Genomic DNA, 27,431 nt, shown 5'->3' with positions numbered 1-27,431 from the left:
ATAGAATAGTGAAAGGTACTATAAAGAGGAAGGAAAGAAGCAAAATCTGAAAGCAGCCCTTACAGGGCTATGGAAGGGTTTCACAAAGCTCTGAACCTACTTTATGAAATCTACTCCTCTGCAGGGTCATGAGCTGTTGTGTTAGTCTGGCTTCAGATAGGAAAAGATCTCCTGGTCCCATCACTCTGTGCACTGCCACCAAGGGGCCTTGGGGCAGTTCTGTCCCACCAGCTCCGCACACATTGGAATCCTGTTGTGTTTCTTTCAGAGGCGCCTCTAAATCTCCAGGGGCAGGAGTCAATTTTGGATGGCATGCAAGAGCACTTGAAATGCCTGTGTAGAGCCTGCTCCTCTGCTGTGAGAGGCTGAGGAATCTAAGTGAACGGTCAGCTTCTTGAGATTTAGGAAACAGTCTGGTATTTAGGCTAGAGTAAAAACAAATGTTGCCTGCAAGAGCAGATGAGGATGCTATGTCTCACTTCCTGGAATTTAGGGCTGGCAAAGGCAGAATCCTTTTAATTCATATCATATCAAGGTCTTCTGCACATTCCTTCTGAATGGGAGATGCTGGAAGTGGAAAGTTGGCTCTGGTTTTTATTGTTTCCAAAACAAAGTCCTTTTGGTGATATTCCTAACAAAAACACTAAAACCTTTTCTTAGAACCCCACCTTCAGTATACTGATTTTTCTGAGAGACATCTAACAGATCCCTGTAGGTAGAGCTTGTTACATATAATGTTGTCCTTACAGATTTTCTGATTTACCATTTCAGTTTCCCAAAAGTGAAAAACATCATGGGTGACCACTATGAGTCCAAAGAAGAAAGACCCATCGTCTTGGTCCCACTCTTCACTCGCTGTAACTTTGTGGATTTCAACATTATCTCTCATTTACATCAGTGAAGTTACTGTAATCATTGTGAAGTGACTGGTCTTTCTCCCTGTACAACTAGCACTAAACATGAGCTGATCCATTTCATTCACTTGATTGAACCCAGTCTTCTGGACCATAACTCCAAAGGGTATTTCATGTGTTGGTATACATGGGCCCAAAGTTTTCCAAGGTAATACGAACAGAAATAGTAGGTGGTCAGCAACAGTGATCTGAACTTTCACCTTTGTAGCCTTGTACCTGCTTTAGTGAAACCTAAGTGCACAAATAATATAAATGCCAGCATGAGGACACAGGCCTCTGCCTATGCTTTTTCCACAGGCTTAGCTGTTCTGTCTACCCTGGGTTTTCCCTGCCCCAGACAAACTCGTACCCCTAATGTGGACCTAATCATCTAATCATCAGTAAAAACTCTCCCCCTCCAAATGAAGGATTTGAGGACTGGCACCAATGCTTTTCAATATGCCTGGAGACCTGTCACCATCATGTTAAAGACTAGGAAGTACTCTGCCTGTACCTTCTGCATGTGGGATTTCTTGCACTGTGGTCCTGTTCTGATTCCAGGTTTTAGCATAATCCCTGACCTCAGGAGACTATGGACTGCATCCAGGTCTTTTCCAGCAGAAAACCTATCCTCCAGTGTGTTACTCTTCTGTCCCTCTGGCCACATCTATATGCCCAGATGTGGTGGGACTGATCCTTGGTCCTCCTCAGGAAATGGTAGGGACACAAGTCCACAGGAATTAGTCATTACATTGCCATATTGATGTGACATATTCCAGCTGACATCAGGATGACATAATATTTCTCAGCACTGACTCCTTACCAAAGCCACAGTGCTGCAATGTTTTGGATTCATTACCTGCTCTCATAATGAAAGGGTTATTTTTTTTACCCGAACAGGTTAAAAAACACCACTCCTGGCACTTCTTAACCTCTGTAGAGATCTGAAAACTTTTCTCCCTGAAGGACACCTCATGGCAGACTACTTTGGGTTTGACTTTTGTGGTGTCTGCTTTCTGTTGTGGTTTCTGGAGATGCTGCAGGAGTTGGAGAGCTGGCAAAGCCATGGAGCTGGGTGGAAGGAGCCCATGATGCCTATGCTCATTTTATTTTTGCTTCTGGGTGGGAAGCCAGTTGGTTTCAACCCCAGTTTGAATGTGTCTTTCTCAGAGTCTGGCTCTCTTCTTGTGTAACACTGTGACGCTGAGATATTCTGGGACACTTACTAACCATGGCAGAGATGCATTCCTGGAGACTGGAGCGAGGGTGTTTTTCAGTGCAGGGCCACGAGTTTGAGTGATTCCAGCTGGGAAACCCACTCTCTCTGGTGGTCTGATGGAGCTGAGGTTTACTGACCTTCATAAAACTGTGCCACCCACTGCAGCATGACCACCTCCTCCCCGTCACACACATCCCCCTTCACACTGCATACCCCTGTGACCTGGGGCTTCACCCTTGCTTCTCCTGGGTTTGAGCAGGCAGAGCAGCTTAGAAACAATGATGGCAGAGAGAAGGGAGGAAACAAAGCTACCCAAGAGTGACAACAGGCTTTACTCAGGCTCCAGTGGGTGCTTTGAGGGATCCAGCATGGTTTTTTGAAAGACGGTTTGTTACATCCTTAATTCCAAATAATCCTCACTGCTGAAATGGGATGCAAACATCCTCCACTCTGATCCTGCTCCTCTCCTGCTCTTCAAAATAACTGAGGAGTGATACTTACACAAGGTGACTGCCTACCCTAGCTCCTCTTGTCTCTTTATCTTCATTCAGATGCTAATGATGGTTTAAACCAATGTTTGTGATTCACAGGCCTAAAGCAAGGCTAGGCAGAAGGTCTGTAGACAGTAGGGGAGCCAGCTATTTTTAACTCTCCTCCTTTCCTAAGTCAATATTAGGATAAGCAGCAGTGGAAAAGGCCAACATACAGAGAAGGAATTTGAAGCCAGGAGAGCTTCAGAAGCTGTCAGAACAAGCAGCCTCACAGGGCAAAGGGCAGCAGAGAGACACTGGCAGGTGCTAAGTGGGCTGGGGGACCATTTGTCTCCCACAAAAAAAAAAAAAAAGCACTAGACTCCTCAGATATTTACAATGGCTTCTGTCCACTCAAACTGTCTAACTACCTGTGTATTTTAACCTCCCCTAAAGAGACCTGCGTGTCTCCAGCATCCCTGTTAACGGCAGGGGCTACAGTTATACTTCTGAGCACTGTTTTTATCAGCCCCCAGCTGTACAGCTGCTAATGTTTCTGAACTAAAGCATTTCCTCAAACCCTTCATCTTGTCAAGTTGACTAAATCCTACAATGTTTTGGAAAAGGATAATCGGAGCAGGCTTCATAGATTCATTCAGACTACCAGAGACTCTGCTTGCAGCTTGCTTAGCAAGAGATTCCCAACAGAGTTTCATAGACGCATGGATTTCAATAACACTTTTTTCCTACAGTAGTATATAGTACATTGGGAGAAAAATAACTAAGGATATAAGTTTGGTGATGGATATGATGGATAGGAATTGCAAGAATTTATTTGGATTTATGTTGGCCTTACAAATGTTTTCTCTTTGCAAAGAGAGGGAAAGGAAATTCTGTACTCCCTTGACAATAAGGCGAGCATGCTTGTATTTCCTTTGACTATGAAATAAAAAACAGAGATGAAGTGACCTGTACCTATTGCTTCTTTGTGGTGTCCGTGACTGATGGACAAAGAGAACTGTTTCTGAATTGGGCATTTTTTGTATCCTTATTGCTATTCCTTCAGCACTTACCCTGTTAACAAGGGACAAAGGAAGCAGAACATGGATGGGAATAGAGGCCAGGAAGGTGAGGGATTACCCTACAATTCCCTTTCTCAGAAAGAAATCTCAAATGTGTAAAATCAGAATGGGCTCCATCTTCCTGACTTGCAGTACAGGTTCTTTCAGAGCTGCAATCTGGGTTCTCCTCCCATGTTTGCTTCCCGCAACCTTCCAAGGCACTCATGTAGGATAGAGAAAGGATGGTGGATAAGCTCATTTCAACAGAAGGTTGGGGTGTGATGTGTGTCTTGTTGCTTCCAAATTCTACAAACCTGCTCAACAAAGAGATTAAAAGATTAGTCTGTGAAAGAGTCAGCTTCACCATGCTGTCTTTGTTCATTGATTCAGCAAGGAATCCTCTACCAAAAAAAGAAGGCTGACAAGGCTTGATATTTATGTACTTCTGAAATAACAATACAGATTGGACTCCTCCTACATGCCAACCCCACTTAAAAAGAGCAAAATACATTTTCCAAATATGTATTCTTCATACACCACAAGGAATCAAAGATATGTTACTTTCCCCTTCACACCTTCTTTTCCTATACACCCTAAAGAGAGACCTGATTAATCCATGATGAAAAGCTGGGCCACTCAAGAGAATGACAAATGTCCTTGTGATTTCATTGGGGCTGAAAGCCAGACCTGGCAAAAATTGGCCAACATCTTCTCACCAATTGCAGTCAAACTACGGTGATATATTTTCTATGATGGGCATGGGCATAACAAATACAATGATATTGGACACAGAAACTGTTAAATGACATCTTGTTTTCTTATAGAAAATTGCGCAGTAATTTATAGTACTTCAGAGTTCCTCTAGGAACTCCTTTCAGAGTGTGCTTTCCAGGGATACTAAGGAACTGCCTTTTGACAATTGTTCCTTCTCAGTGTGTTGAGTTTAGCAGTCAGATAACAAGGTTTGCACCATGAAAAAAAACTTGTTGATTAAGGTATAAATTCAGAATGATTTCAGTGCTTGTGTTGTGGCTAGAGCAGTGAAATTCGTAACTTCACCAGTAAGCAGAAGCTTGCTGCTGCCACGGCAGCAATCGTATCATTTTAATGGAATTTGTTTTTTGTTTGGACAATGTCCTGCAAAATTAGAAGTTTCTCTACATAGCGTTTTAAGCACAGTTGGTTGTTAAGGGTTAACTTGGTTAGTGGAACTTAGTGAAAGTTTTAAAATACTGCTGTCATAGAGAACAAATGCCTTCAAAGCGCCTATAGCACATGTTATTTAAAAGAGCACTGAAATAAAGCCCTGGTTTTAATTATTTTTCCTTGCAGAACTTCTCTAGCTTTATTGCCAAAGAAAAGATGTCCAGAGCCAATTTTTAATCTTAATTATCCCAGATTCAATCTGGAATATTTCCCTTGAAGTTAGAGTTACACCAAGTTTACACAAAGCAGAATCTGGCCCAGTTTCCACATTAGACTCTTTCTCAAAAGATAATTTAGATTAAAAAGCAAAATATCTGACAAAAAAAGACAGCAGTCTACGGATCATAATCTAACTACATGCTGCTGTATCCTTGTTCTTGAGCTACACCAGAGCTTTCCTGTCTAAGCCTGAATTGTAGCTTCACATGCATGGCTACAGGAACCTTTACCTGCATCTCGCTCTCTCATTTCTCCCTCCATATTCACCTTGTTCAAGACGAGTGCGTATAACTGAGTTCTCTAAAGGACTGTCAACAGCAGACAGGCAAATGATCATGTAACTGGGGCAGAAAGTCTCTCTGCAGAATTAGATGAGGTACAGGTTAAACAAGGTGATCTCAGAGAAAAAGGCCAAGTAGTCTTTTGGAGAAGTAACAAAGGGAGGAACAGTTTTCCCTGACATTTCAGTGCTTCAGTCTCTCCTGTCTCTGAACTAAAGAAAGAAAAACGAGCATGTGGGCTTTGGCCACTCCTTGGAATGTCTCGAGGTGTGATTGGCATCTGCTTGATTTCTTCCATCAGTGATCAGAGCCACAGAACCTTGAGTACAGGAGACGCATAGTGCTGCAAGAAGAATGACTGTGTGATTCATGGCTCCTGCTGACAAACCTCCAGCATAATCTTGGTAAATATGAGTAAAATGAGTCAACAAATTCAATGACTAAGAGGAATGGCTACATTTATTTCCAGGTCTGGAGCTTTTTGCTGACTGTGATAACATGGATGCTGATTCTTGCAACTCCTAATGGTGGCTCCACACAAAACCCAGTTCTGCAACCTCTAAGGAAGCATTAATGGCTTTCCGTCGTTTTAATCCTTAGGATGGCGAAGATCCATGTTCAGAAACATTCCATGCCACAGAAACAGAGGGACAGCGTTTTGTTTGTGGGGGTATTTTGGAGCACTAAAGATCCGGTGAGGAGAGAGATCCTTTTAGAAACTTAATTACAATTCATAAACCTTGGCTGTAGGTCCAGTATTTCCACAACAAATCACACCCAAAGGTGTGTGCTAATCACTAAGCATCAGAAGAAAAGATGTGCGATGAAGCAGAAAAATCCCACCTTTTGTGGGATGAAGCAGAAAAATGACATCCGTTGCCTGGAGCACGGGTAATTCAGGGTACTCAGTAAACAAACATGCTGTTTCTCTCCTGACTCTGACACTTTACGATGCTCAGCCTATCTTGGCTCTCCTGTGCCCATAGTAGGAATGTATGGTGGACGTGATCAGCCCAGGCATGTGTGGGGACTGACACTGATGCAGATGTTGGCCCATGCCCGCCGTGTCAGGGGTGACCATGACCACGACATCCAGGGTGGCCTCCACAGCATCCAGCTCCCCCGTGCAGAACTCAGGGCTGGGTTCCCTAGCACAGTAGCCCGAGGGGTGCAAAGCTGGTACTAATAGTAAATAGCTGCAGAACGAAAGCAGCTTGGTCTGGCTGTGGTTTTGTCCTGCTGTAATCCATTAATTGTAGCAGCTCGAAAGAACAAAGGCAGAGATAATGGTCTCGGGAATTATGAACCGAAGTCAAACCTGCGCTGAATCAGCAGAGGATCCTTTGATTTCAGAGGCAAAACTTTTCATTTGTGGCACGGGAGGAATTTATCTCGCTGCTTTACTTGCAACATGCCGCATCCCCCGAGCTGCTGAGCCCGGCCCGGGCTAGACCTGCGGGGCTGGACCTACAGGGCTGGAGCCATTAGATTCCCGGGAGGGGGAGGACGGCCCCTCCTCGCCATGTTCTCCAGAGCCGGTCGATCGCTACTGAAGCTCAGAGGCGGCGGCGGCTGGCGGGGCGCGGTGCCCCTGCCGGGCTCGGCCGGCTCTTCCGCGGGATCCGGTGCCCTCTAGTGTCGCGGGCGGCGCTGGCACAGCCCGGGCGCCCTCGGCCGGCGGCGAAGGCTCCCCGGAGGCGCCCGCACCCCTGCGGCGCTGCCTCCCCGCCCGTCGGTGCGGCGGCGGGGCCGGGGCTCCCCACCGGGGCTGGGGGCCGCAGCGGAGCGCGGAGCCAGGCGGCGCCGAAGGGCCAGGAGGGTAACAGCCCCTTTTCCCCTTGCTTCGCCTCGCCCCTCAACTGGGCTCAGCCTGCTTCTGGACCAGAGCGGGCTGCTTATTTTGTCGCAGTCAAAAAAAGGGCGGGAGCAAAAGGAAAAACAAGGTCTGTTTTTCAAAGAAAAAGGCTTCCACGGCTGTTTTGGCATCTTTTAATGTCAAGAGCCAAACGCAACAATGAAAGCAAAACAGTTCGACGTCGTGGCAGCAGCGGCCTTGGTGGGAAAACGACGGGGATGGGGAAGGAAAACGACGGGTACGGGGAACTACCTCAACCAACCATGAGGCGAATAAAAATAAAGGCTAGGGAGGGCAGGCTGGGCAAAGTTAATTTCTTTTGTCTGGCTGCCTGTCCTCCCGGTGACATGGGATCCCTGCTATTCAGAGCCAAATTCTGTTAAACAAACAAAATAAGGGTATCTGTACTTGTGGAAAGACGGAAAGAAATAAAAATCTAAAAATCTGGTAGAACTGTAAATGTACAGAAGACCTTCCCGCCGGCAGAACACATTTCCCGGAGGTGCTCGGGCCCTTGGCGATCCCCTGCTTAGCTCCCCTTCCTAGGTGAGGCAGCCCTCACTGCTGTGTTCTCCTCCCTACGCGATGTATGTGAACACAGATGTGAGGCCGCTCTGCTTTCTCCCTCTCTCAGGGGTTTGAGGGGTATCTGCTCCAGGCTGTAGCTGCTCTTCACGCAGGATTCCTGCTCTAAAAGTAAAAAAGGGGGACTACTGAGTGCTCCGTGCGTCGCTGAACGTGGGTAACGATAATTGAACCCAGACATGCCTTCCCATCCAGTCAAAAGGCTGCGGCCCCTCAGCGGGGGTTCCCGCGGAGCCCGGGCCGGGGTACCCCCTCTCGCCTGCTCAGTCCTGCCGGTGGCCACACAAGGTGGTTCAATAGGCTTATCCAGTTAACCGCTCCCCGGCTCACCCTTGGGAGAGAGCCGCAGGAAAGGATTTATTACTTGAAACAAATTGTGATTTCCCCAGGGAGGGGGATGCTGAGCAGGAGAGGGGGGAAAGGGGCCTCGAAGGCTCCCAGTCCCCCTGGAAGCGTCTGAGAGTGGAAAGAGCCGCCCCGCAATAACCCGAGCCGTCGGCGCGCCCGCTGCTCGGACTCTGACGGCGCCGTGGGCCCGGGGAGGGGGACACACACCCCCGCCCATCCCGGGGGGCAGGTTGGGAGCATAAACAGGCGAGAGCGGCTCTAGGCCGGGCGCCGCACTTTGTTTGAGACGTGCAGCTTCCATCTGTTACCACATAAACACACTCTAACGGGATGCTTTATGCTCCAGCCCTTCAGGGGAGGGGAAGGCGGGAGGACAGGGGAGAGGAGAGGTAAAAAATCCCCCCGCCCCCAGCCTGTCCTCTCGCTAACCCCACATCCCCCTCGCCTCCCTGGACGGGACCCCCCTGCACCACAGGGGGCGGGAGGCAGAGCTCAGCAGCCGTCCCGGAGGGTTTATTTTAACTACCACCTCCTCTGCGCGGGACCAATCCATAGGCACCGCCGGCACTGCGGAGGGGGATCGGCCCGACGACGAGAGCGGGCAGAACCCGGCTCCTGTCGGCTCGGTGCTCCTCGGGTGGCTGGCATGCGGACGGCGTGGCCCGGCCCTTAGTGTGGGGAAGGGAACGCCACGTCGGGAACAGTATCACCGTTCCCCAGAAGGGTCTCTGGGCGGCAAGACACCTCCGTCCCTATCTCCACAGAGCCGTCGGGCCCCCGCCCGAAGCGCCAGACCGGCCTAACAGGCAGCCTTGCCAGTCCCCCAGTTTGCAATTTTTATTTTTCGCTGGGTCTTGTGAGATCCTACGTGGAAGCCGTTAACGACCTCTAGATAATGATCATGACAAAGGCATTATTCAAATGAAGCAGGTAATTGCAACCAGAAGGCGCCTCCTCCCCTTTCCTTTTGCTCCTTTCTTTTCGCAAGACTGACTCTCGCATTACATCCCATCCTGATGGTGGCTGGCCAGGAATCACCCCTTAAACCAGATACGCTCACACCGGTACATCGTGGCCCGAGCCCTGCAGGATCGCCCCGGCGCATAGGCAGTTGACGCTCATCTTCGCGGGGCTTAAATTTGCTAGAACCCGCAATTCTGATCCAAGTCACGATAGAGCATTTCCCTCCACAAATTAACGGGTTCAGGCTGCTGGGTGCGCTCGCCCTCTCAGATGGAGAGTTCCAGGGTTCGGTGTGGGGTTTTTTTCGCGTGTGTTGTTTGTTTGGTTGGTTTGTCCTTTTTTTTTTTTTTTTTCTCTCCGTGCTTTTTTGACTCACTGGGAGCCTGTTGTTTATTCACAAGCATTACGGTATCCTGTTAGCATTCCGACCAGGGGCTGCTCATAGATCTGACTCCGATGATTTCCTGGAGGAACATGTGGAAGCAATAGCGGGGTTGTGCACTCACCCAAACCAAGGATGCACTAGTGGAGGGCGTGCAAAGGGCCGGGAGCGCCGCCGGGAACCCTGTGAGCCCAGCCGGGGGTCCCTCAGCCTGAGCGCGCATCCATGGGAGTTGGTTCTTGTATCTGCCTCTAGTCTCTTCGGGGCATCTTCGTTTCAGAGGCTTAACTCTCCCTCCCTTAGGAAAGAGAAAAGCCACAGGGTCCTGACTTTTGACTCCGAGAACAAACTTTTGTTTAATACTAAATGGGAAAAAGAGGTGCGGGTGGTGGCGGTGCCGGAGTGGGAAGGAAACGGGAGAAGCCCCGGGACGCGGCTGTGGGGCCGGTGCCCTCCCAGAAGGCAGGCGGCGGGCAGGGGCCCGCTCCGCTCCGCTCCGTTCCTGGGGCTGCACTGCCCCCTCTCCCGCGGCCGCCGCATCGCCGGCTCCGCTCGCCTCGCTCCGCACGAAGCCTGCAGCAAAAGGGCGGCAAGGGCAGCTCCCCGGCAGCTCCCTCGGCCACCGCTTATCGCTGGTGATAGCGACGGCCAACAAAGCAGAGATAGCCAGTGCTGGCTCCCCGGCGGGGATCAAAGCTCCGTCTGGAGCGTGTTCAAACAGGACGGGCTCGGACGTGCGCTGCCCGCGCCTCCGCCGGCACCTCCGGCCCTTGCCGGGTCCCTGGTTTGGTTATTACTGGGGTCTGTTTGCGCTGGGCAAAGCGAAGGCAGAGACGAAGAGAAGAGCGTTCTCGGTCCCGTCGGAGCTGCGGGCTTTGGGGGGGCTGACTCCTGGCGAAGGTTGCCTTTCGTTGTGTCTTTCATTCATAAATGTTAGTGATTCGTCTCTCCCTCTCTCTCTCTGTGCCTCCTGGTCCTGGCTGGCTCACGGCCGTCCATCCAGCTTTCTAGCCCAAACCCGAGCTCAGCGGTGTACAAAGGACACGAGGTAGCCGCGAATTCGTTTCCAAATCAAACTCCCCATCCATACGCTCACACTGTGACCGTGGACATCGAACCCGGCGCCCGACCCACCGTCCTGGAGAGTCTGAGGAGGGAAGGCTCATTCATGAAATTGGGAGCACTCTGAGTTTTCATGAAAGTTTTTTGGGTCTTTTTTTTTTTTTTTTTTTTTTTTTTTAAATTTTCTCCCCCTGCAGTGCAAAACTCCCCGCTTCCCCCTTTCCTCCCCCTCGCCCCTGCCATATGGCCAACCTCCCCCTCCCCTGCAAGGCTGCTGAAATCTGGAGGCAGAGACTGCCCCCCTGCCTGCGTAAGAGCCTCCCGCCGGCGCGCCCGCCTCCGGCCGCGGGGCTGGGGGCGCCGGGAGAGCCAACATACTCTTATTCTGAAGGGGCCTGAGGGGGGCTTCATTTCCTGACAGCTATTTACTTAAAGCAAATGATTAGTTTTGGAAGGATGGTCTATAACATTGAATCAATTACGGGACGCGGTTTGTGAGACCATTACAGTCGGATCGGGAGGGAGGGCGAGCGGGAGGGAAAGAGCGCGGCTGAGCAGGGAAAGTCACAAAAGACGTGGACATATTTTGGATGTTTTACAATCTGCAGGATTGGGGCTGCGGATTGTAAAGGAGAAGGTAAGAGGTGCGGGGCATTTTCCCCACCTTTTTCTTTTTTACGCCTTTTCTCCCGCGTTTTTTTTCCTCGTTTATTTTATTAGTTTTTCTTTATTTATTTGTTGAGGGTTTTCTTCTGTTTTTTTTCTCTTTTCTTCTTTTTCTTTTTTTCTTTTTTTCCCCGATGCTCTGAGCTGAGCGGAGGGCTTCTTCCCGCGAGGCGCAGGCGGCGGGCGCTGGCGATCCCGAGGAGGGGAGTGGGGGTGCGGCGCTGCGCTGCTCCGGCCGTCGGGGTGCGGCGGCGAGCAGCGCGGGCAGCGCTAATGACAAACACATTGGGACGGCGGGGGCCACCGCGCCGCATTCCTGCCGCGGGGGCGGGAGCGACCCGCCGGGGCTCCGCGGGCAGCGGCGGTGCCCGCCCCATTGGGGAAAGCGGGGACGCGCACCGACCAAGTAAGCGGCTCCCTCTCTTCTCGCATCCCTCACTTCCTTCACCCCGCTGCTCTCCCGTCCCTTCCCCCACCCTTTGTTTTTCATCACCTTCCCTTCTTTAGATCCCCTTTCTCACCTCACTCCCCCTGACCCGGTAGCCTAAAATGTCCCGAGATCCCGGGCGAAGGCACGCACACAACCCCCGAAAGGCGACCCGATCTCCGTCCTTGAGCGCCCCGTCTTTTCTTTTCTTTTTTTTTTTTTTTTTCTTTTTTTTTTTTTTTTTTTTTTTGACGTGTCTCGGTGAAAGGGAAGATGCTGGATTTAGGTAGGGCTGGTACCTGGAGCCTTTCCAGCCTGCAGCCCCTCTCGCAACGGGAACGCCAGCCCTGCCGTATGCCCTGCCGGACTGCTGGACCCCACTGCCTCCTACCCTGGGAAGGGCAAAGTCTTCGCGGCCACCTTTTGGATTTTGTCAAGCGCGGAGTTGCAAACTTGCCGGCCTCTGCCAGGCTGGAGTCCCTTGGAAAAGTCCTAGGAGCAAGTAGGAAATGGCTTTTTGGCTATCCGCGGCGTTGCTCAACATTTTTGGACGCGGTTCCCCATAGTTCAGGAACCGTTCCAGAGAACAGGACTTGGACAGCTTTTTCTGGAGCCAGCAGCGACAGATCTAGCAAGGCAGCAGCAGTCCCAGGGCACAGCCGCCAGTCCCCGGGGCTCGTCCACACCCCGTCGGGGAGGCAGCTGCGGACCAGAGGCGGGAGCGATGCCCTGGCCCCCACCAGTGCCGGGGGCACGTTTCCAGAGCCCCTCGACGGCATTTTCGGCGCGTCTCTTGCCAATGTTCGAGCTCCCTAGCGCTCCTTCGGGGCCTGAGTCTGCACTCCCGAAGCGGGCAGCGCATCGCCTCGGCCCTTATGTGGACCTACGAACCCGTTCCCGGGACTGCGGGCACATCGCTCCCTCTTGGTCCCACAGCTCCAGGCGGGGCGCAACCTCTGTCCCCTGCCGGGACTCCCCCCCTCTTCAGACCCCGTGCCCTGGGGCTTCGTGCTTCGCCTGACGGAGAGGGCTGGAGAAGAAGCGTCGGGCCGTAGCACCAGCTCCATAGGGAAATACCTCTGCGGTTTGCTCCTCTCCGTCTCCCCTAACCCGTTTTTTCTTTTTCCCGGCTACCCCTCATTAGGAAAAAAAAAAAAAAAAGAAGTCTCTCCAGTTTGGCAAAGGCTTTCCTACTGTTTCCCAGACAAACAGCGAGGTGGCTGGGAGTTGCCAGGTTTGCTCGGTGTCCCGAGCAGCCTTTGATCTGCAGCGGCTACAGCCGTCGGGCTGCGCCGAGGGTGGGCGGACCGAGGGGGAGCCGCGGCAGCGTCGCTGTCCCACTCCCCGGGGGCTGCCGCCCGGGCTCCCCACGGGCCGGCAGGGTCTGTCAAGAGCCTGCAGCCTGATGGGGGCTGGAGAGTGTGAACGGAACTTCCCACCATCATCCACACCCCAGTCCCGACTGGCTGCAGGCGGCCGCTGTCTCCCCGACGGGGCGCACCAGGGGAGGCGGGGTGGCTTGTTATGCTCTCGACATCTCCCAGGGCCGATGCAGAGACCAGCTGGAGTCCCAGCTCGGCTGACTAAGCTCTGTGTCCTTTGATGGGACAAGAGACAGGATCAAAGCAAGGAGACAGGCATCAAAGATTCCTGTCATCATCTCGTCAAAATCTGAACTGTGGAGATCTGACTTTTAACTCTGCGTGTAGAAACGCTAGGGAAAGATCTCCCAGCAAGGGACTTCGGGTTTAGCTTCTAGTTAACAATGAGCATTTTAGAACGGACCCTCAGCTAAACAGTGGTTTAGCCGGCCTCAGAGCTTGGGGAAAAAAGTTTGAAGAAAAAGGAGACCTCACAAAACACTGGGATTTAGGAGTCCACAAGCAAACCAGCCCTCCCAGCCTGCAGGCACTCTCCTGCTGCTTTTAAATGAGATCCCTTGTTCTGGTACTCCTCTCCAGGCACTGAGGGACAAGGAGGTGTGCCAGTCCAGCTGCCATCGGACACTGCGGCCATCTTTGCTGTTATTAGTTTGTTATGTACGGGAAATCTTCATGTGGCTCTGAGGGTAATACATAGGTATTAGGTTTCAAGAAAGCAGGAAGCAATAAATATTTTAATAAAATACCTCTCTTCTGTACTACAGCATTGGGCCAGGATTGAAGTAAAGTGTATATATAGACAGAAAGCCTTGCATAGCCCAGACCTCGCAGATTATTTGCAGCTATACTAGTTGGTCTAAAAATGAGGCTGAAATGTATAACTTTATATAATCCTTCCCTTGCTTGCCTCCTTATTTCATCATGACTACAATGGAACCTACTTTTGCACATGAACTCTAAAATTTTTAATAGAAGATGTTTCCCTTTCTTCTTTTAAAGACTTAAAGACAAAGGAATGACTTCTGAGAGGTGATTTTTCCTGGTGGTGTCAAGAGTTGATGATAATTAAAAAAAAACCAAGCAAGAAAGCAAGCGATCCTTTCTCTCCCTCTTGCCTTGCTCTCCTGCTTGACTCACCCCTTTCAAGCCTATAAAGCTTTGCATGGGCACCCAAGGGAAAAGTTTGCAACAGCTAGGCTTCCTAGTTCTTGTGGTCAACAGAGATGGATATTTTTTTCCTTACCATGCTTCTTAGTGGTTGAGTTGGGATCTGAGGTGTTCTTTGATTTGATTCTGAGAACCGAAGGAAGATGTATTACTTGGAAGTGCCAGGGGTTTTGTTTGTTTGTTTGCTTGTTTGCTTTTCCTGTTTTCTGGGACAGTCTGGAAAACCCTCCTTTGATCAAGTGGGAAAATTTAGGCTTTGCAATTCCCCCACCACCTTTAGATCCTAGACTGAGGAACTCTGTCCTGGAGGGTTAGGCTGAAGAATTGGGTCAGAGTAGAAGGCTCATGAGGAGGCAGCCATCACTAGGTGTCCTGCAGAGCTCAAAGTACTCACCAGGAGCCCAGCACTGGCCTATCCTCGATGCATGGTTATTCCTTGGGCTTTTCTTGATGCACAGTTTTTCTATGTACAGGCTATGCTGGATTCAAATATTTGTAAAGGGATGTGAAACAAGCTTCATTTTTGGAGAATATTTATGCCAGTCTTTTTTCATTGAAAACCTTTGAGCCTTTCCCCAGCAAAACCCATCAGACCCACATGTTAGTGCTGCAGGGCAGCACTGCTCTTGTGGAGAGCTGAGTTTGCAGTTCGGGAACTGAGAACCAAGAAATGTTTCAGGAGGTCCTGTCTGAACATTTACATTCAGCTGGTGACATATACCACAAGAAAGAAATGTCTTTTCTTGGGCTGGCTTTAGCTCTTCCTAGAAAAGATCAGCTTTCCCAGAAGGACAGACTGCCACTCTGACAAAATCACGACTGAAATTACCCAGCCCTCTCATAACAAGGATAATCATATCATTATGTGCCAAGATTTACAATCCAAATACTGTCCTATCACTTATGTAAATACAGAGAAAATGGGACCAGGGTTGGTGTGTTGTTTGGTTTGGTGTTTTTTTTTCTTTCTTTTTTTTTTTTTTAATCACATGAAATTAATAATGTAGGCATTTTGAATTTTAAGTTGATCCAGGAGACCCGGTTTAGACTGCTGCGCCGGAGACGAGCGCTGCCTTTTGCCGGACAAGGCATGTGGCTCGTTAGTGTGGATCAACATTGCCATCGTGTGGCCACAGAGGTGAACTGCAGTGGCTGCATAGCTGGCAGGAAATCAGCGCAGTAGCCGACGGTGCTCTGGTAGATGGGCTGGTTTTCTGTCTTGAGAGAGGTCTTCGGTTGATTCATAGCAGTATGAAAATAATATACACCCTTGGCTCTTTTTGGTCCCACTCCGCTCTTTCTCTTCAGGTCCTGTAGAGCACTCACCTAGGAATATAATAATTTTCCAAACATATATTTCCATAGAGTTTCTGAAAGCTGATTTTACCTTGTCTTCTGTGGTGCAGCCAATGAAACCTTCCTTTATAGGAAGCCAGTGCTTGGCAGTTAGTGTTTGGAAAATTGACGCCTGACTGATAACAGTTCTTCAGAGTTAGTTTTCTGATTTTTTTTTTTTTTTTTTTTTAATCACTAAGGCTCACAAGAGAGATACCAGGATTTCAGTCAGAACCTTTCAAAATCTGTGTAAATTCAATGACTGTTCAACCCTGGGCAAAGCCCTGCAAGGAGTTTGGCAAACCCCTCAGGGCATCACCTAGCTTTTACTATACACACCCATGTTTCTATTTTAGCTAGCAATGTCCTAAGAATGCAAGGAATTAAGGTTGGCTCACACATTGTATGTGTCCTGTTAATATTGGGTTTCAGCTTGCATAAACCTACTGGCTTCAGCAAGGCTACACCAAGTTATGGATTGATAGACTAGTGTCAGGAACTGAATCTGATGTGTTTATCCAGGGCTGAGATTTGGACAGCTGGGGACAAAGAGAACCTTTGATTTGATTCTGAGAACCGAAGGAGGGTAAAAGAGCTAAATAAGTGCATACAAAGGTGTATGTGATTGTAAATAAAGAAAAACCAGGAGAGGTGTAGCTGCTTGGTGTTGTGGGAATGAGCAAACTCTCTCCTGCCCATAAGTGTGAAATTGTGCCTGTGGTAAACCTTGAGTCTAGCATGGATGCGTGAGGGTATGCTGGTGATAGCAGTAGCATTCTTAAGTCAGATCCTTGATGTAACTGAATTCAGTTCAAATAGGTTTTGAATACAGACGATGGTGAATCCTTAGTATATTACTCTGTCTTTCACAGTGAAGAAGTGTTGCTCCGGGTCTTGATGAGATTAACGGGTCATTGAGGAAAGATCAAAGCTCTGGGTTGTGAAAGAAGAGCCAGATGGAGAAAGCAAATTTAGTTAAGACCTTGTGTTTTTAAACTGCAATGCTACATTGAGACACTCATTGATTTCAGTGTCAGCCCAACCAAGACAGCAAGTTCAAAGTAGCACTTTGGAAATGCCATCACCTGTATTTACATCACTGGGCTTCAGTCCTCACAAACACAGCTCTGCAAGTCCACTTCAGTAGAGCTTCTGGTGTGCAAGACATGAGCTAGCTTTGCTTTTTCTTTTCCTGTGCTCCGTCACTTGCACTGAATAGTCTGGCAAAACAACACAAAAAGGGGAGAGATTTGCCTTTTCAGTGAGAAAAGGGAGGGAGCTTGGCAGAAGTGGGGTAACATAGTCTTGTGGATCTTGGGAGATTAGGAGTCAAATCAATAAAGCAGACCATGGTAAGTCTTTAAAGAGTTATGGAGGGTTACTTTATTAGAAAAAATTGCAGGATATAAATGTGATAAAAATGAGCAAGGAGGCTGAAACCGAGGGAATTATCAATGAGAGACAGATACATAAACATATGGCAATTACTGTTAATTGAAGAATTAGACAAGGTGCCTTGTCTCTGCTGGAACATTATTGGCTGAATTTCTGAAGGTGTTTGTACAGGTTTTTGAGGCAGGTAGTCTTCTAATCCTGCTTCTGAGACCTTTATGTTTGAGTATCAAATTCTTTTGCTTTGCAAAGCGGTGCTGTCTGCTCCACCCATTGCAGGAGGAAAGCAGGACTAGATCAGAAACACTCCTTGGCATGTTGTAAGCATTTTGCTCCCATATGGCACTGCCACAGTTGTAATAACTAGATGCACCTACATGCTTTCCTATCTCAGCATCAGGAACTGAATACCAGAGGATGAATAGAAACTCTCCAGAACCTTTGAAAAGCAGTCCCTGTCTTGGCTCATCGTCCTTTATTTCACTCCTTGGTCAGTGTTTCAAATTAGGGGCTCTTCTGTGCAGTGTTTTTTAAATATATATTGGATTTGGGCCAAATCCAGCTGCTATTAGAAGTCACCAACAAAACATCTGTTGGTTTCAGTGGGAGCAGGGATTGTAGGATCTTCTCCTTTAGAAATTACCTAGCATGCTGCTTGAGGGTTTTATGTAGAAATGTCATTACATAGCACAAAAATTACATAGATGCTGATTGCTATTGTTGCCTCTATAAGACAGATGCTTTAGGATTATATGTTTGAAAGCTGAAAAAATTGCATGGGATCTATGACTCTCTGCACTGTTGGGAAAAGAGATGCTCTATGAATGGCAGTGCTGGCCTACAGTCTGTCATGGATTTATTTCATTAGAAAATTTCAGCATATGTTTTAAATAGCATGTCTCTCAATCAAGGGAATTCTTGCTAAATAAGCAATAAGCACTATTGTATTACATTGTATTCTGTAGGCTATATATACACATATGTACAATGGCAAAACAAAAATATCACTCCGGGTTGTACTATTTGTAATTAGAGTAGCTTTAAAATGTGCTTTTTCTCCCATAAAAGCTGCTTGCAGCTGAAAGGTCAGAAGTTACTGCATGAAGATGTTACATCTTCATCAATGCTTGTGAGGGTGCTGCCTCTGTGCAGGGGCATTTCCGTGGGCTCAGTCCCAGAGGCTACAGTGGGGAGCAGAGCTGCTTGCAGGCTGTTTGAAAGGGACAAATCAGGATTTGGTTCCTTACACTGCCAGTAGAGGGAAGGGGTTATGGTGTCTCATCTGCCTGTCATCTGTCTGTGGCCACACGCAGCTCGTGGGAGGAGGTGACATGAGTCTCACTGGGCTGTGCTGTGAGTTGGGGTGCCTGGGCCATTCCTCTTTGTGGCACCATGTGGAGTGATGGGAAGCTGCCCTTGGGCACTGCAGAAAAAGAGTCCTCCTAACTCTTAAACAGTTGTCAGTCCATTGACTCTCTCTCTCTTGCCTTCTTCTTTCTGTTTCAGTTGTTGGTAGCTATGGGTACTTCCCCACGGACGTTCCTGATCCTGGGATGTTTTCTCACAGGTAATGTTCCTCAGTCATCTAATCCTCTCTACCGCTAATTCTTCATAAATCCGCATTCAAATTTGCTTTCATTCTGCCCTCAATAACAAATGCCACATGGTTGCCAGCTGGCTACAGACCTGGTTTTTCTGCTTTTCTCTCTGGTAGGCTATGATGAGACCTACTGAGAAGGCAGTACTTTTGCTGGCCCATATTGGCCATTTTGGCGCTCCTGTGCTGATATAACCTCCCACCTGACTTGTCTGACTGTGCAGGGAAAGTGAGCCTGCCCACCTTCGTCTGTCCCACACCTGCCCCACTGGGGATTCTCCAGCAGTGGTGCAGGAGAGGCTGCCTGTGTGGGCTCCCCACATCCTCCCATGCCGCAGCACCGCACTGCACTCGCCGGGGCTGCCGGCCCAGCCTCCCAACACCTGCCCAACAAATGGTGATGGGAGGGCAGGGCAGGCTTTGCCACAGGGTGCCAAATATAGAAAGGGCCTGTAGAAAGAGGTAACTCTGGGCAGGAGTGGAAAATGGTTTCAAAGACAGTCTGGATTCCTGGGGGCGGTTTATTGCAGAGAGGGCCAATTTCACGCAATGGGCCTAGGTGTTTGTTTATTGTACAGGTTATTCGGGGGACTGAAACCACAAACATATTTCCTTGGTGAGTTCCTCATTTTGTAGGGTTTGAATCCTCTAATTTTCTTTCTGAGAGTTGGACCTGCAGCAACCCACCTGCAAATTACCTAGACTTGCAAACCTGAGCCTGTAATTGGAGATTGTGTCTGTAAACCAGTGCCATCTACAACATCCAGTTCAGTGAATTGCAGTTTTATTTGGCTACAAGCCTTCTGTACATTTTGGCTAGAGGTAGACCTGATGTAGAATCTCCTGCTCTGGCCCTTTGCAGAAATTGAAGTCAGGCGTAAAATGCAAGTGTTAGTCTTGGGAAGTGGTTTCCAAATTTCAGCTGTGAGCTTACTTGAAGGCTGACAGGACTGCTGGTTTCCTAACCATGGTTGCAAGGAGGTGTGACATACCTGCGACCGAGCAGCCAGGGTGTGGAATTCACTGGTCTGCACTAGAGCTGTGTACACCTTTGGGGCTGGACAGCTGTGGTGTGAATTGGGAGCCATCTCTAACTTCACCTCTGTCTGTCTTTCACCTCTTGATTTGACAAACAGAAGTCAGCAAGTAAACACTTAACATTTCAAAGGAAAACCATTTGCTATCCCTTGGGCAAAACTCTGGCTTTTAACAAGGGCAAATTTCCTGGGACATCAACAGGTCTGAAATAGTCAGAAAAAAAAGCTGCTCTGGATCCTATTTGCTTCCTTTCACATCCCCATGCTGAGGCTGTTTTGTGTATTCACATGCTATTTATTTGTGTCTTTTTGCAGGACCATTCATAACATTTTGCCAGCTTCCTCTGCCAACTATTGTTCCCAATAGGAACGAAATGGTGGTACAGCTGAATTCCAATTTCACACTCAAATGCTCTGGAGACAGTGAAGTGAGCTGGCAGTACCCAGTGACTGAGGGAAACCACAGGATAGACATTAGACACGAAGAAAACAACAGTGGCCTCTTCGTGACAGTGCTGGAAGTAGGAAATGCATCGGCGGCTCATACAGGCTTGTATGTTTGCTATTATAACCACACACAAGTGGAGGATGGGGAAGTGGAAGGGAAGGACATCTACATCTATGTGCCTGGTAAGTGGGGGATGCCACAGCTGTACCTGGAGGTTTGGGTGGGAGAGCTGAACCATGGATGTTGAGAAGAGGTGTGTTGCTGGTGACAATTTACTGTTAGAGGGAGAGAAATAACCCCAGGGCCATTTCCTAGTGTGTAAATCAAGACCAGCCCCTCTGAATCTGTGGATATGTTCTTTCTTTCTATTGGTTTTCGCTTTTTGATAAGAATTTTATTTCTTAAGAAGAATGATGAATTCACTACTTTAGAGCTGAGGCTTTCTGACCATCTGGGCCTGGAGAATAGACCTTGGTGGCCAGGTCAGCTCATCTGTGGGAGCCTGTCCAGCCTTTAGGTTCACCTGGCTCCCTGGTGGGGATTAACAGAAATGCTAGTCTTTTCAGGGGGAACTTGGGCAGACATCTTGGGATGTGTACTGACCAAACCAGTGGCATGTATGATACTAAAGCTGCTGCCAGATGAGGAAGGCCATATCTTGTTATTAACCTGCATTATGCTTGAACTGAGAACTGGAAAAAACTCATGTGTGCATAGGGTCTGGGAAGAGTAAAGCAACGGAGATGTCTTGGGGGTGTCTATCAGAAGGAGGCAAAAGAAGTGTTCTTGCTGGCCAATCTGATGCAAGATTAAACACATGGTGTTACTATGCAGTGCCCTGTAATTTTCAAGGCAAACACAGCCTTCCCAAGCCCTGTGTTGCATTTCTCTTTAGTGGTGGAAAACTGTTGGATTCAGAAGAAATGGCATCCCTTCTTTTTGGAAGTGCCTATTTCCAGCTTTGTTCTCCCACCCCCTTGTTCTGACTGGAAATATGCTTAAAGGCTTTCCACGATCTCCATGGGATGAAAATCTTTATTGTCATAGCTGAGATAGGCTGAGCCACGACTGACTGCTTTTGTAAAGCTCTGTCTGGATGCTTCCTCGGCACTGGCTGGGCTTCAGGGGCTGAGGGTCAAAACTGCAGGGCCAGAAGAGATCAGGCCACTGGATTTGCAGTAAATATTTTGAACAGGAAACAAAGGAGAGAAGAAGAGATTGCAAATCATCCTGCAAAACTGCAGTATGTTCTGAAGGAGAGGATGTCTGCAAATGGCAAGGAAGATTCTGGAAGGGCAAAAAGCCAGGAAGCAATAACAGGACTTGTTTTAAAGGGTATTTTGCAGTGGCACTAAGTTTTTGCTGTTGACAGTGTGTGATTCAAGGACAGTGATTCTTCCAAAACTTTCCCTCCATTTGCCACAACAAATGTAAAGTGTTTGTGCTCATTCTTGAAGCAAGATGTTTCAGCAGGGGCTGCCAGCTTTGGCACATATATATCAATATCCAAGCAGCTCTAACCAAATAACCCGAAGATGTTGTTTATGTAAAGCAGTCTTGTAACTCACACAGTGAAGGAACATGAAGGAAAGAGATGGAAGATTTCTTCAAGAGGACTTTTTGGTTTGGTTTTCGAAAGCCTCTAGACGTCAGCCTACCCGATTTGCAGGGCAGAGACACCCTGTAATTTTTTCCACTTGCTAACCATCAAGATGTCATAAACGCAGAAACATATCCTTTTCTCCAAATTATAGAGAATGTCTCTGTTTCCACTATAAACTTTTTCTTTACAATTATTTTTCCTGCAATGAATTAGGAGGGCAATGGGTGGCAGCAACCCACTTTAGCCAGGGAGGATTACGTTGAGACTTCACACAATATCCTATTTTCACTAACAGCACATAGAAAACCAAACTAGGTGAATCCTGTTTCTGTTTTAAATTACAGTGGGAAAATGAATACATGGAGTTGGCAGAGTTTTTGGGATGGAGTGCTGTGTTTGGAATATTGCTACAAAGAGCCTGCCAGTGCAGCAGAAAGTCTATTGTTGGAGGGATTTGGATTGCTATTTATTAAATTTTATTATAAAGCTTTGCACAGAAGCTTCAGGCTAGCAGGGATTATTTGTTTATTCTGATTGGCCAAATGGAGATGATTTGAGAGCTATGCTTTTTATGCATAATGTTATGCAATTATGTTTTAAACCCAGACTTTGGATTGGCTGGGTAGGAAAGTTGGCATGTATTTTGTTGACTTTGAAAGAAATAAAACTACCAGGTCCTTGTTTGCTTTTTTTCTTAGTTGAATACTATATTTTGAAAACCACATGCTGCGACCATAATTAACTATGTCTCATAACTGTAATGTTGGACATGTTAGAAATACATGAAGATAAGTACCTTGAACTATTTTTGATGAAATGTGGCTTTAGTGGTGTTCAACATAAACAATATGAAACTGACTTCAATTTTTTTTTTTTACTTGGAAAGTGTTTGGATTTTTTATTTTATTTTTATTTTTACCCCTGCTTATATATTGGCTAGGAGACAGCTACTAATAAAAAATGGGAAACAATCTAACTTAAAATGATGTGACTTGTGATTAATAACACTTAACATATTGGGGAGAGGATCTTTTGTCCTTTTCATTCTGCATCCTGAGTTGTCACAAAGGAACCCAAGCCCTTTCCTGTTTTCTGCTTAGGAGAAATGTCTCATTACATGTCACATCAAATAGTTAAAATGACATATCACATGAAATTAGAAAACCTTACCTTCAATATCTGAAAAACTGGGAGAATGAACTGTGCAAGTTTCAGTTATGACTTATAGGTGGTCATTGATATCCAATCCTTGTACATGGACTTGCTACAAACAAGACAGTGTAATATTACCTCTTTTTTACAGATCCAGACATGCCTTTTGTTCCTTCTATACCAGAAGACCAGTTCATCTTAGTAGAAGAAGGTGATCCCACAGTTATCCCGTGTCGGACAAGTGACCCAGATGCTCAAGTGACTTTAGTTAACAGTTTAGACAAGTCTGTGTATGCTTTATATGACACCAAACAAGGCTTCATAGGGAATTTTCCTGCGGGCTCATACACATGCAAAACAATGGTTAAAGGCGTGGAGTTCAAGTCTGATGAGTTCCTCATCTATATTATAAGAGGTATTTATTTCTGTTCATTTTTTAAAAAAGAAAAAACTGATTGTGTTTTTTCTCCACACTGTAAGAGCCATATTAGGACCAGCATCACAGGGTTATATCAGATATTTCTCTAATGATGAACTCCTTGCTCCTCTGGCAAGTACTGCCAGTTACTTAGTTGCATGTTTACTTAAAATATTCATGAGAATAACACATCCCTAACTTTATCTTTTCTCCAAAATTATTGCAAGAAAAATATTTTGTAGTCCATGTATTTTCATCCTATTTGCTGAAACACAACTTTAAAGGCTGGTGTTTCCCAGTGGCTTTGAACTGTAGACCTTTGGGTAGCCTGAAAAACATAATGATTTAATTATTTTGAAAACATTTTTCCTGGCCATCAGGGAATTCTCAAAGACTCTCAAAGTCACTGATTAGCAAAAGGGGAAATTGCTTTTATACCCAATGCCTTTTTACAGGGGGATTTGAGATAGGAACTTCTAATTGAAATTTTATTTGTGGATAATTTCTTTGTGGGATTGAACTCAATGCCTGTACAGTTCGTGCTTTAAATACAAATTGTTTATATTAGTATAGATCAGCAGTACTTTTACTGAATTTTTCAAGGTGATTCCTCAGTAGAGGAAGTGAAATGGATATCCTCTGAAATAGCAGCATGTGAAAATTGCAATCTTTTAAAAACTAAATGAGATCTCTCTCTTCCCTTAGCTACTTCACAGCTGCCTGTTGAAATTGAAGCTCTTAAAACTGTCTACAAAACAGGCGAGACCATCGTAGTAACTTGTGTGGTCTTTGACAATGAGGTGGTTAATTTACAGTGGAATTATCCTGGGAAAGTGGTAAATATCTCTCTTTATTTCTTTTTCCTCAATGTTTGTAGTTACTTATTAGGCAAGCAAGTGGGGTTGTAAAATATTCTCTCTTATCTGAATGAGGACAGCTGAGGAGACAAAACCAAGTAAGTTCTTTTAATTTTAGGTTACTGTAAAAGAAAGTCAGTCCCAAAAGGTAAATTTGCTGTTAGTAACTAAGCAAAACCTGAGAAGAAGGTGAGGTATGGCTGAGGAAGGAATGCTGTCCCTCAGGTCTTGTGCTGCTGCAAAAACAAGAAATGTTGTGAAAATAGAAAGATCTAGGTGTGTTGGACATCTGAGTAGAGCTCTGCTTGCTACTGAAGGTCTGAAGGTCTGAAGGTCTAAAATGGCTCTCTTAAATCCTGGTTCTTGAGGATAATAAAGGACAATGAAGAATCAAGTCTATAATCTTAAGTGTTCTTCATTATGCAGGTGTAAACTGAAATGAGTCTTACAGTCACTGTAATTACTAATGAGAAACATCTAGTAAGAAAATCTTAAAACTTTTGTAGAACCCTGAAATCTTTCAAACTGGTTTAACATCATTTTGCAGTGAAAACTTTTATTCAGTGAAACTTGACTAGGGCCAGTCCCAGGCAATTTCAGAGTATCCCATGTAAAAAGTCTGGTTGAAGGAATGGTATAATTGAAGTGTACCTAGCTGTTACTCCAAATCCCACCTTTTATTGAGGTAAGCTATGAGCCCAAGAGGAAAAATTATTTGAGCAAGTTTTGTTTTGTTTTCCATCTTACACATCAGTATAGTCTCTGCTATATACCGCCTTTCAAAACTAGCCCCAGTACATTTTTGTACTAGCCTCTCATGATAACATGGTCCATCATTCTTACCATCCCTTTACTCTCAGGAGTTTTCTCCTTGTCAATATATTATTCTTGTTTTGAGAGGACGCAGAACGTAGCATCTAGTAACTGGTTACTTTTTGTCTGGTGAAGGGGATAAAAATTCATCTTACCTCATGGACACTGAACAAGGGGGAGTTAAGCATCTTTCACATCTGAGGAGAAGGTAGTGCATAAACAATGAATCACTCTTTCAAGTTGCTTACCCACATTTTCAAAGGTATTTGTTTCGTGTGAACAAAATATCAGCTCTCAACCTCCTCAACCTTCTGTGCCTGCCCCCAAAAGGGTCTATTTATAGGCACAGCTTTTCTGTTGTGGCTGAAAAAGGCATCCTTAACTGAGTAAACAAGTCTTCTGCAACACAGGATTTAGATGGTTGTTCTCATTTCAGGGGTATCAAAGATCCTCAATGATGTGCTTTCAGTTCAGTTACTCAAGCAAGGCTTTTTTTCCTTCTCCAAACTACAGAAAGAAAAAGGTCTGATAAAACTTGATGATATCAAAGTCCCATCGCAGAAGCTGGTTTACACCTTGACCATTCCTGAGGCATCAGTGAAAGACACAGGAGATTATGAATGTACTGCTCGGCATGCAACCAAGGAGGTTAAGGAAAATAAGAAAGTAGTCATTACAGTTCATGGTATAGTCTGATTTCAGTGTAAATTATTAACGCATTGGATAACACCATTCTTGAAAAATGTTGCATAGTGTTGTTTACCCAGGGCTTTTTCATTTACAGACAAAGGCTTTGTTCACCTGGAGCCTCAGTTTAGCCCTCTAGAAGCTGTCAACCTGCATGAAGTCAAAAACTTTGTTGTTGATGTGCAGGCTTACCCAGCACCAAAAATGTACTGGTTGAAGGATAATGTGACTCTGATTGAAAATCTTACAGAGATTGTTACTAGTTCCAACAGAGTCCAGGAAACAAGGTAAAAAACCTTCTGACCCTTACTTTGCCATGCTGACTCGAGTTTCTCCCCAAGAAACCTGGGCACTGCTCCTGCTCGCTCTTTACACCTCAGTTTGTTGCTCCTTCCTCAGCAGCATTTAAAAATAGTTTATTTGTTTTCTATTCTAAAGGGCGATGTCTAATTTACTTCTTCTTACTCCCTTCATAACATCAACCTCTTCAAGGTTCCTGAGCACTAAACCTCTTTGCTCCCTTCAACATGTCTCCACACCAATAATTTGCAGCTATTTCCAGTAAAATCAGGGCTTTGTCAGGTCCTTGCAGAAAGTAACTAAGGCCGCTTCTTTCTCAGTTGTATGTTGATAGTTATTTACCACTTGAGTAATGACTTTAGTTAAAGGCGTGCTAGAAATGTTAAATGTTGTAATAACAACATACCCAGATTATGTGTTGCACCAAAATGAATTTTTTATGCCTGTTTTAAAAATACAAACAACACCTTGCATTTCTGCAGGTTTCAGAGTATTTTAAAATTGATACGGGCCAAGGAGGAAGACAGTGGATACTACACTTTGGTTGCTGAAAACGAAGATGAGATTAAAAGATACACCTTCTCATTGCTAATACAAGGTAAGGAACCCCAAAGCCTTGCCCTCCAGAAGTCATGCCACACAGCAAAGACTTGATCTACTTACACACTGGATTGTCTGGAGTATGGATATACAAAAGGCATGAACCAGGGTGAGTGGAGGAGTGCGTGTGTGTTAGTCTCTGGAGCTTTTCTACCCTGATCCTGGCTTTCACTTCTGCACTGGCCTTGAGCCAAAAAGAAACATTATCCTCCCAGCTAAGTTATTCCAGCTGACAGCAGAATGATAGATAATTTAGCCTGACATGAAGACGTGGCACAACTGCAGCACTTCCTTCTCATTGCTCTGGCCTAGAATCCACTCTGTCCTACAGGAGACAAGCACCTCCTGGATGAGTCTGTGCCTGTAGCTCTTGCTAAGATGTTGGCCAAACAACACTTGTCCTGCTTTGAAATTTGAAGTTGTTTTTTTTGTAGGCACTGACAAATAGTTTAACAAACTCCTGACTCCTTCCCAGTTCCAGCTCTGATCTCAGCCCTTGTGGATGATCACCATGGCTCTGCAGGTGGGCAGACAGTGAGATGCTTGGCAGAGGGGACCCCACTTCCCGATGTGGAATGGCTGGTTTGCAAGGACATTAAAAAGTAAGAGGAGTGGGTGGTTTCTTATCTGAAATATGACTTGTATCCTCAATTAGCTTAACATAATTAGTTACTGTGGCATGTTTTCCTCATCAAGAGCCAGTAAGTTTTAGAAAATTTTTATTTCATTTTAGAGGCATGTTGCTTATATTTCAAGAGAGGCTGTCAGTGCCCTTCCTTTTACATCCTATGGGACACAAAACAATGCATCAATTCAGGTTTCTCTCATAAAAGCTTTCTGTTCAGCAAGCCAACTCTGCAGATTTCACAGTCCTGGTTTGAGTAAGGATTTTGAGAAGTAGCTGTCCCTCCATTCAGGGAGTATTTTAAATTTCCTGAATAGTTCAGTCTGCCTCATTACCACTCCTGTGTGCTTCTATATTTTCACTTGTAATTATTCTCCCCTA

At 46.4% G+C, this 27,431-nt stretch overlaps 1 protein-coding gene across 1 annotated transcript in view; it reads left to right on the top strand.

The window, feature by feature from the left end:
- Positions 1-11,017: 11,017 nt before the first annotated feature.
- Positions 11,018-27,431, top strand: part of PDGFRA (platelet derived growth factor receptor alpha) — a 35,200-nt gene continuing 18,786 nt past the window's right edge. The window contains exons 1-9 of the mRNA XM_069014092.1: positions 11,018-11,181; positions 18,420-18,480; positions 19,863-20,177; positions 22,902-23,165; positions 23,874-24,004; positions 25,352-25,523; positions 25,623-25,812; positions 26,308-26,423; positions 26,901-27,027. Coding sequence (XP_068870193.1) covers positions 18,432-18,480; positions 19,863-20,177; positions 22,902-23,165; positions 23,874-24,004; positions 25,352-25,523; positions 25,623-25,812; positions 26,308-26,423; positions 26,901-27,027 — 1,364 coding nt within the window. The 5' untranslated portion in view covers positions 11,018-11,181; positions 18,420-18,431. The remainder of the gene's footprint in view (positions 11,182-18,419; positions 18,481-19,862; positions 20,178-22,901; positions 23,166-23,873; positions 24,005-25,351; positions 25,524-25,622; positions 25,813-26,307; positions 26,424-26,900; positions 27,028-27,431) is intronic.

This window comes from Aphelocoma coerulescens, chromosome 4 (assembly GCF_041296385.1).
Source record: "Aphelocoma coerulescens isolate FSJ_1873_10779 chromosome 4, UR_Acoe_1.0, whole genome shotgun sequence".
NCBI classification, from domain to species: Eukaryota; Metazoa; Chordata; class Aves; order Passeriformes; family Corvidae; genus Aphelocoma; species Aphelocoma coerulescens.
This window is presented reverse-complemented; position numbering and strand designations above follow the sequence as displayed.